The 10,555-nt window shown below is 35.9% G+C and overlaps 1 protein-coding gene across 2 annotated transcripts; it reads right to left on the bottom strand.

Annotated features, from left to right (window-relative positions):
- On the bottom strand, positions 1-10,186 carry LOC133524915 (uncharacterized). 2 transcript variants are annotated; one of them, XM_061861071.1, is made up of 5 exons: positions 10,122-10,186; positions 2,459-2,537; positions 1,440-1,542; positions 948-994; positions 1-108 (listed from the first exon to the last, which is right to left on the bottom strand). In XM_061861071.1, exons 1-5 carry the CDS (start codon positions 10,155-10,157, stop codon positions 56-58), a joined length of 318 nt encoding a protein of 105 aa, XP_061717055.1. In that variant the 5' UTR covers positions 10,158-10,186; the 3' UTR covers positions 1-55. The 2 variants fall into 2 exon arrangements, with proteins under 2 accessions (XP_061717055.1, XP_061717056.1); XM_061861072.1 differs by lacking the exon at positions 10,122-10,186 and adding an exon at positions 3,593-3,789.
- Positions 10,187-10,555: the final 369 nt, after the last annotated feature.

The raw sequence follows: 10,555 nt of genomic DNA, 5'->3' as shown, positions 1-10,555 counted from the left end.
TTATCAGGACAATACATTGTTTAATATCGACTTTGTAATCAAAAAGGCAGTTTCTTTATTTGGACTGTACACTGTCATCAGTGTCATCACTTTCATCGATGTAGTATACTGAAACAAACAAAATAAGCATTAACTAAAGATTGTTTTTCTCTTCGTGATATATTATAGTATGTAAGTTTTGTTATTGACACTTATGCCTCATGGGTCATGCCTGAATTAAATGATTATCTAATTTTAATATTTCAAAATGACAAAGCGCACGTAATCATAACCCAAATTCAAAGGGCTGAAAATTTTATACGCACCTACGCTCTTTTGATGCGACTAAAATGATATGTAAGTAAGTCCCGATAATTGACTGTTTGGAAAATATCACAGATATAAAATAGATCAAAGACAATAATTATAACTAGTGTGTATTTTTGATATAACCGCAATAATATAAAGTTTACTAGCCGTAGGTTTTAGTGCTATAAAACGATTCTGAAAGTTTTTTTTAATTAAGTTTGAACTACAGAGCATAATTAATTTTTGAATTTTTTTTCTTGTGGTTTTTTTCGTTCATCACAAGCACATGCGACAGTTGTGACGTCGCGTCATTAAATGCGAGATTTTGAGTCAAAACAAAGTAGTGATATATTGCTTGCTGAATTATTTTATGTAGGTACTTATATGGGAAAATAAAAGTCGTCTGTTTTTTTTAAAACATATAAAAGTGTGTTCATTCTAGCCTAAAGCCTAGGTTATGCGGTAGTATCAAAAATACACGCTGTATTTATTATCTACTTATTCATTTTTTATAAGCAATATGAAGGAAGTTGTTGAACATAGTTAATGTTAATTAATCTCATTTCACCTTCGAATTCCATAATATTGATTATATATCTTATCATTGTGAAAAAAATTGATCGCATTTACATTGGCAATAAAAATGTTGCTATGATTACCTGGTTTTTTCGTTCTCAATTTAGGTTTGCGCTTTGTTTTTAAGTATCTGGAAATATAATCAAATAATTAAATTACATATAGCAATTATGCTTATGCTTCTGTTTGCAGGATATTTTACACTTAGTTTTTTTAGATGGATACCCACTGGCAACTTGAGAGGTATCAAAAATGCATTCGGCAATGCATTTAAACCATCGATTACATCTATCAATTTGACATTTTAAGGACTAAAATCGGTGACGGCCTCTTAACCTTTTGACCGCCAAAGACGTCTATATGACGCGCGCGGCTACAGCCCAATATCAACCTTCATGCGTACCGACAAGGTTCACGATTACGCGCCGCGTACGATACGCGTGGCGTTCAAAAGGTTAAAGAGGTAAAAAGAGGAGTGAACATTCACTATGGAAGTGGGATATGGAAGTAATCGTTTTACGCAGACAAAGTCGCGGGCAGAAGGCAGTTTGTAATAAGTAGGTTTACCACGAGACCTGCAATCCATCCTGGTGCAAGATGTCGTGCCGTCGGCGGCGCACACGCAATGATTACAGTCGACCTTGTACACTGTGAACGGCTTGCATTTCGGCGCGTTTGCTGCAAACATTAAAAAATGGTATCCACGTAAGAGGGTTTCTACTTTCTGCCTTTAGTACCTACCTAGTGTCAAACTGACATATTATTAGGTATATTATCGCTAAAGACTAATATGCGAGTACGAGCGAGATGCATAAAAAGGAAGTTACGCACACGCTAGCGATTATGACAGTGTAAAACTGGTGGTAGAGCTACTAATGTTGAATACGAGTATAAGGACGTGAAATGCGAAAAAGTTGATTTTTCAAAAGTAAACGTTAATGTAATCATCTGTAGCGGATCGATAGTTAACAGTTTAGACCTTCTTCAGACCAATGCAAATATATATATTTTTTTGACGATATTTTTTTAGAAACATTCGACATCAAGTTTTATTTCATACATTAGGATTTTTTTTTTAAATAATATAAGGTCTGAATTGATAAATACTCTTAGTAAGCATCGGGCATATTAATGCATTTTTATACCCAACAGCGGCCGTGTGTAGTATTATTTTTAGAGCGAGTGCCAGCTGTGACAGCTAACAAAACAACTGCATCCCTAGTGTACATTTATTCGATAGCGTTACGTGTAACGTGGCGTACGTGTCTGCGTTAAGTCTCATTTTGTATGGGATTTTGAGTTTCCAAAACGTCCCGCTTGGCGCGCTGTTTCTAAATCCCACACAAAATGAGACTTAACGCAAACGCGTACGTCACGTCACGCGATCGAATAAATTTACACTAGGGGTTCTGAAGTGGGCTACGAACGCTACCGCAACCGAACCGCGCAATCTTATCCGACCCTACCCTAAAAATACCTACAAATTGAACAACCTACAGATTCTCTTCTATAGTTTCTGATTTTCTGAATTTCAATAAAAATTATGTACTAATGTGTAATACCTGACTTTTGAAATTTGTATGTAGGTACTTACATCGTCTCCAGAATAGGAGCATTTCCTCTTCAGCTAAGTCTACCTTAGTCGTTTTTGTGTTAACTTGTTCAAAGTAGAGCTAAAATTAATATTATTAATTAGTTGACATAATTATGGGATAATATAGATCAAGTAAAAGTAGTCTCAGCTCCGCCTACGCATATAAATTGTTAAGAGTCATTCGAGCTAACGCTAAATTCCAAACGCGGTTCTAAATTTCGTTAAATTCTATGTATTTATAAATATGTATACATTACATACATATATTGTTGTCTTACGTACCCACAGCACAAGCCTTATTGAGCTTAGGTACTTAATAGTCAATTTGTGTAATAATGTCCTGTAATGTTTTTATTTATTTCTTTAAATTATAGTTTTTACCCGACTGCCAAAGAGATGAGGTTAATGTGTTTCGAGTGTATATATGTACATATGTATGCATGTATGTATGTTCTTTGTGGCCTCCTGTAGCCTAAACGGCTTAATGGGTTTTGATGTATGAGATATCGTTAGATTCGTCTTGATCACGGGAGTGTCAGTTTTTTTTTTGGGGGTCACTAAAAAGTTATAAAAAAAATTATTATAAAAAAACAAAAAACCCGACTGTACACTAAAAAAAGGGAAACAAGCCCCACAAGAATATTGTTGTTGATGGTAAGTATCGCAGGCGCGGACCAACAGAGGGTTACTTATAGCACAGATCATATAATACTAGCTTATGGTCATTTTAGTGTGCAGTCGGGTTTTTTTTTTTTTATAATAAGTAATTTTTTTATTGTGTTTTTACACGTTTTAATCACAGGAAACAGCTATGAAGAAAATCACGCGGAAACTATTCAACATTTACGAGGGCAGACTTAAGGTAGACGTCCATAGGGCCGGACGCAACGTCCGATGCGTGCGCATCAGTGGACGCAATTGTGTAACTTTCTGTACAAAGAAAACTCTAAGAACCGTTAAAGTAAAACCTAAAAAGGTTAACTTTGGCTAGATAGAAAAAAACACGAAAACATGTATAATTTTCATTTATTTTCAATTGCATATAACCCTGCATACCACAGCTAATAATAAATAGCTACTGATATACCCGAGGGAATTAGAAAAGAGCAAGTTTCTAAGATAAATGGTAAAAACCTGATTTCCTGGCTTTACGCTTCCTCTTGATAACTTTCAGCCCCATTGTTTCAATAATATGCTGTGCAAGTGTGTTGTCTGTCGTAGATATCTAAATAACGAATCTATTTTATTGATATATACGAGTATAACGGTTTATAGTTAAAATAGTAATAAACCATTTGACATAACCTGTCGCGCCTACATTTATTAAATTTGTCGCTGTTTTCTACTGACGGAAATGGCCTGACAGACTTTATGTATGAAATCAGTAAATTAAATGCCATTATCTGTAAATGAAGTCATTGGCTGATTCACACAGAAGGATTAATTGATTATTAATCAATTTAAATTCATATCAACGTGATTTTTAACAGTCATCGTCTATTACTCAGCTTGATATGCTATACCAAGTATTTTAATCTGATTTTAATAGTAAAATTCATGGATTAAGATCAAGAGTCAGATGCAGAAGGCGGTCTTGGACACAGCACGGATAGTCAGTCGGTTTCTCCCTCTGCGGCCCTGACCACCGGCAGTTTCAACTGTTGATGGCAGTACCGTAGGTTAGGATGGTATTCCACCTGTCCAATTTCTTGGTCCAATGTGCACTGCGTCGCACTCTCTAATTAAGCAAAATGTGAGACGCAAATACAAATTGGACCAAGAAATCGGACAGGTGGAATGTCACCCTTAGGTTAGTTTAGTCAGTTTTTTTAATCGAAGAAGCGCTGGTGGTCTAGCGGTAAGAGCGTGCGACTTGCAATCCGGAGGTCGCGGGTTCAAAATTCAAACCCCGGCTCGTACCAATGAGTTTTTCGGAATTTATGTACGTAATATCATTTGATATTTACCAGTCGCTTTCCGGTGAAGGAAAACATCGTGAGGAAACCGGACTAATCCCAACAAGGCCTAGTTTACCTTTGGGTTGGAAACTAGTGCCTACGCCAAATCTTGGGATTAGTTGTCAAGCGGACCCCAGGCTTCCATGAGTCGTGGCAAAATGCCGGGACAATGCGAGGAAGAGCAGAGATAGATTTACAATATTGGTACATTTATTCAATACCGCTATTCATTGCACTTGAAAGGTAAGATGTCAATCAGTACACTACTAATACATCACAACAAAAAGGTGTTATATTGTAACGTCACGAGATAACATTCTGCATAGTTGGCTGAAGTGTCTACTATTATTAAGTACTGGATAAGAAAATAATTTGCGACGTATGTCATACATACGGCAAAGCAGTTGTGCTTCGAATATTCGAAGACACTAATAAAGGAGTGAATCTATTGACATTGACGTGTATCACCGGTAATGGTTTTTAAGGAGGGTAACATGTCAAATACAGGTATTGTCGTCTAATGGAAAAATCGCTAATAGAAGATATGAATACCGTTATAAAAGCCACACGGTTAAGGCCGCGGGTTCAGCGGCAGAAATTGCCGCCAAAAATAAGCGTGCCAAGTACTCTGGGTTACAGGGGGCGTACGATTTTGTGCCCATTGCTGTCGAGACAGCCGGACCCTGGTGCAGCGAGGCGTCCGAATTGTTCAGGGAACTGGGTCGGCGGCTAAGGGAGAGGGGGAACGATCCCCGTTCTGGGTCTTGGCTTGTCCAACAGGTCTCCATCGCCATACAGCGTGGCAACGCTGCGAGTGTGATGGGGACTTTTGGACAAGGCATGTCACAGGACGGGCTTTACGTTAGTTAAATAATTTTAAGTTTGTGTTTATATAGTGGTGCTTGTTTTTTTTTTGTAATAGTAGTGTTTTATTTAAGTTTTTTGTGTAATGATTTCTATTGATTATGTGTGATTTAATTTTAGTTTATTTTTGTATTTATTATTGTAATTAGTGCGAAAACAAAAATCAATAAATTATACCGTTATTGATTATACCGGTAATCAAAGCTTCAGTGATGTAAATAGCGAAATACAATTATAACCGGTTATACCTAATTTAAAACCGGTAGTCAGAATACCGGTAACGGTCCCTGCTAAGGACGCGTCTTACGGGCACTAAGAACGGTGCTAGCTCAGTGGTGTCACTCACGAATTCGAGCCAATCGTGCAGTCCGCGACTAGTTGGGACCAATATCGCGTTGTGGCGTTAGACTGCACGATTGGCTCTAATTCGTTTGCGTGACATCGCAGCACTGGGCTATAACCGCGAAAATCGAAGTTCGTCAATTGCGGGCATTTTTCTCTATCACTCTTATTACGTCTTAGTGAGAATAAAAGAGAAAGATTTGATTTTGATGCAATTTGAGAATTTCGGTTTTTTGCGGTAGGCCACCTGGCTCCATTCTTATTGTCCGTAAGTCCCGTCCTACTTCGTCAATTTCTCTTTAGTGTATGATATCTATTTCATTTTATAATAAGTAATGTGTTAACAAACCTTGAGTGCCCTATCTTAATAATATTATGTTCTAATCTAAAGTAGCTAGTGTATGAGCATCAAGCGCAAAATAAAGTTATCAGTAAGTATCAAAGATAACAGTAATTTGGGTATCCACACGGGGCACACAAAGAATTTTATAGATTTTTACATAAGTTAATACCGATTATGTTCAACTATTGCAGAAGTTATTATAAAAGTATAATTTTACCTACTTTAATTAACGTCACCTACTTAAATAAACAGATTGTTATTATTTATTATTTCGATCTTATGTGAGTATACAATCAATATATACATATATAATAATATTTATTAAATGAAGATAATCAAAGACACAAAATGAAAATCTGAAAATCTACTTACAAATCCTAACCTAAATTAAAAACTAACAAACACAAAAATTATTACCGAAATTCGCCCCGCGTCCCTCCAGATGCAAAGGAGCCCAACACGCTCGCCGCGTTGCCACGTTGAACCGCGATGGACAACCTTTGCATAAAGAACGACCCGGAGCGAGGGGCATGACCACTCTCTCTCAAACGTCTGCCCACTTCCCCAATAAACGTCTTGGCCCCAGAACACCAGCAGCCAGCGGTTTCCACGGCAAGTGGGACAAATAGGTAGTTCGTCAACCCCGCATACTTTTCCCGCTTTCGAGCCGCCGCTTAAGTGAGTAATAGTAATAATCGGTTTCTTAAAACTTTCACAGGTTTTATACGAAAAAAGATCAATGTGGGATACATTTATATTATAAGTAATAATTGAGACAGTGGCTGAAATAAGAATTTGAGCAATAATCATTATAGCAAATATGTAATTTTTTTATGGCGTGCAGTGCATTGAGGTATCTGCAATAATAACCTAACAAGAAGTGAGGGGGAGTCAATAAAGCTATTAATTAATGATTTTGTAATAGTACATTACTATAGAGGACGGGAAACGAAGGGTTGCAGGCCAAGTAGATATAGACGGCCGAGCGTAGCGAGGTCGCATAGGGAGACGCGGCCGGCAACCCCGTTTCCCGCCGAGATTTGTATAGTGCTTTTCTCAAACTTGCAATGAAATAATAATAAAAAAAAGATGATGATGATGATGATGATTGTTTCATGTCTTAATGTGATAGGTTATTCCGTGCGTGGGGTATTGAAGGGGAACAAAAATGTAATTATTTTGGCGCTATCACGCACGCCATTACGCTTTTTTTCTTTTTCTTTCTTTTTTCTTTTTTTTTCTTTTTTGCGTTTTTTGTTGATACCGAAAGGGGAACGAAAATTTGATTATTTTTACGCTACGACGCACGGTTTAGGAGATACAGCCCTATGAAGATTTCTGGATGACTGAAAAAAATAAAACTTTTTAAGGCTGCATCTCCTAAACCGTGCGTCGTAGCGCAAAAATAATGAAATTTTTGTTCCCCTTTGAATCCATGAAATAATATTTAACAAACACAAAAAAGAAAAAAAAAAACACAAAAAAGACAAAAAAATGAAGAAAAAAAAAGCATACTGGCAGAATTTTGCTTATAGGTTTTTTACAGTTCGCACATGTATCCTACAACGTTTTACAGTGCATAATTATGACCCTTTAAATTTTCGACATAGTTACATAATGTGCTAATGTACGCATTAGTGCGGAAAAGTAGCACCATAATATATTATATATAATATATTATATATTACAGTACATATTATGTACTGTAATAGTTCATTACTATAGAGGACGGGAAACAAAGGGTTGCAGGCCAAGTAGATATAGACGGCCGAGCGTAACGAAAAAAAGTAAAAAAAAAGTAACGAAAAGAAAAAAAAAGAAAAGAAGACAATAAAAGAAAGAAAACATAATAGCAGAATTTTTCTTATAGGTTTTTTATGGTTGAATGCCAAGACGTGCCATAATTTGAAGTTTAAAAACAAAAGAACGTTGCCTTACAGGCCTACGTGTGTAAGGCTGTATGAAACCCCTTTACATATCATCTTCACTCATCGCAACTGATATGTGGTATTTCTGGACCTAATTTGAAGTAAGTTATGTCAACATTTCATTACAAGTTTGAGAAAAGAAACATTATATCAAACTGTGCATTTTGCTTGTTTTTAGTTACTTATTCTGTTTTTTTTGTTTAATGCCTACACTGACTGATGGTTGACTGGTAGAGATAGAGAATGCCTTTAGGCATTAAGTTCGCCATTTGTACTTTATTTCTTATATTGTGCAATAAAGTTTAAATAAATAATACGCTTGATTACACGTGTTTCATTTTATCATATTATCTAGTAAAAAAATTGATTACCGATAAGGTGCGAATAAAATATGATAGAATTCAAGCATAACTTAACTAATATAAATATTTTGTCGTTTTTAACATTTTAAGAGCCGAGAACGACTGTCAGACGTTAACTGTCATATAAGTTTTTTTTGCTTTCCAAGATCCTTATTGATCCAAGTTTATAGACATTTGATCCTCACAAAAACAGGAAAACTAAAAAACTGACCAAGTGCGAGTCGGACTTGCGTACGAAGGGTTCCGTACAATTATCTATAAAAACGGTAAAAAAAGCACGTTTGTTGTATGGGAGCCACCTTAAATATTTAATTTATTCTGTTTTTTTAGTATTTGTTGTTATAGGGGCAACAGAATGCATCATCTGTGAAAACTTCAACTGTCTAACTATCACAGTTCATGCGATACAGCCTGGTGACGGACGGACGGACGGACGGACAGCGGAGTCTTAGTAATAGGGTCCCATTTAACACTTTGGGTACGGAACCCTTCACTTATCCTGCTGGTGTAAGATTCTCGGCAGTAGGACCCACTTAATACGATTATATTTAATACGATATATCGTGTAACACGTCATATTACACCGTAGTTGGATAGTGCAACTTGTTTTTCATACATTTAATCACGGATAATACGCTTTCCCGCTGGAGGCCCCGAAAGTTCGGGTTCTTTTGTCACTCTTACTTAGCGAAAGTGTGAGCGAGATGGATGTACGTACCCGGGATCACGGATATCATGTTTTTTTAATTTGTTTTTATAATAAAAAAAGTAATCGCTGAGAAAAAGTAATTCCCTCAGGCATGATATTGCCGATTTTTAGAAGCGATTTTCATATTTTTAGCGTTTGTGCAAAATTTATTATATATTTTTAAAGTGCATTTTAGACCTATGTTATGTTAGTGTTTTTTTTTCTATTGAGCGAAAGTCAATAATTCAGGATGCGAAAAAAGGCCTCAAGATTGCTAATAAAATTTTTGGCCACCGGATTGTAATCCAAAAAAGTCCGACTTTTTAAAAACTTTTTTTCCTACTGCACCTTAAGAAGGGGCGTAAAACTAGGAAAATAGAAGGAAACAAAAGATGATCTTGAATCGTGAATCTTGCGACAGAAGACATTTGCCGTTGCGCGGGATTTTAACTTGTATTCACAATCACTCTGAAAATATACTTGTGATATTTTTTTTCAACTTAATACAGTTTTGCCCCTCAGGTTTCCCCGCTATCACTATCTATTCTAAAATTATCCTGCTATGTATGCAGGTTAATGATATAGAACTTAAAGTAATGGAATTTAGACATATTTTCGTGGTTTTTCTATCAAGTCGTCTTTCTAAGGTTTTGTTTGGAGTCTGCCATGTAAATATAGCCTATTTTTAGTAGTTTCAGTGTGAAATTTTTGATGGCATTGGCCTTAAATAGAAATGTTCAAAAACTCAACGTAAAAATTAAAATTTTGCGTTAGCCCATAACTTAATAGCTTTGCGATCCTAACGAAATAACGCTACTTTTTCTATGACATTTCTATTTCGGAAGAAAACGGTTTCCTCTAACTAAATCTCAACAAATCACTTTGATTTTGATGTCGAGCGCTTCACCATTATATATTCTAGGTTTATAGGTTTCTCTTTAAAGAAAAATTGTATTGCAAATTTTGAAAAAAAAAAAACCTATAAACCTAATTGTTCATTGTGTTAATAACATACTAAAAAATCACCGAGAATGGAAAATGTTTACAAGTGGAAAAACATTTTCTCTTTTTGTATGGAGTAGTATGTGGTATACTACCCTCTTAAGACAAGTTTCTGGTCCCTTCAGAATCTTCTTAAACAGGTATTACTGTATGATGAAAGTGGAATAAAACCTTACCAGTAAAACACACAATACAACGCACTGAAAACGCATGCTGAAACTGAATTTTATTGCCCAGATAAAGCAATTCGTCACCTTGCGAATGGTTAATTGCGTTATGTAAGCTTGAAATACATACCGGGTGCTTCTAATATTGGGGCTATACTCGAACTCAAACTTGTGGTCTAAGCGCAACTTGAAAATAATTGCTCATGATTTTAATTTTCATATAAGCCGAAAAATAACTTGCTCAAAATGGCTTTACGAAGAAAAAATACATAATATGTGCTAAGCCCGACCAGAAATTATGATCATTGTCGCAATGGGCCAAATATTAGAACCTTTAAAAAAATATTTATCCAAATACATAGACGTCTTTGACAGATCAGGAAACATACTCGTACATTAAAAAAACAAGGATCCCGATAAAATGAGTACCACCTGCGAAATCT

Source organism: Cydia pomonella, chromosome 14 (assembly GCF_033807575.1).
Source record: "Cydia pomonella isolate Wapato2018A chromosome 14, ilCydPomo1, whole genome shotgun sequence".
Lineage (NCBI taxonomy): Eukaryota > Metazoa > Arthropoda > Insecta > Lepidoptera > Tortricidae > Cydia > Cydia pomonella.
Note: the sequence above shows the minus strand (reverse complement) of the source record. Positions and strands in the feature narration are given on the sequence as shown.

Coding starts and splice junctions, on each gene's coding strand:
- LOC133524915 (XM_061861071.1), bottom strand. CDS start 10,157: ATGCGTTTTCAGTGCGTTGTATTGTGTGTTTTACTG. Junction 1,543..2,458: donor GCTCCTATTCTGGAGACGAT/GTAAGTACCTAC, acceptor TAATGTTTGCAG/CAAACGCGCCGAAATGCAAG. Junction 109..947: donor ATTGAGAACGAAAAAACCAG/GTAATCATAGCA, acceptor TGTTTGTTTCAG/TATACTACATCGATGAAAGT.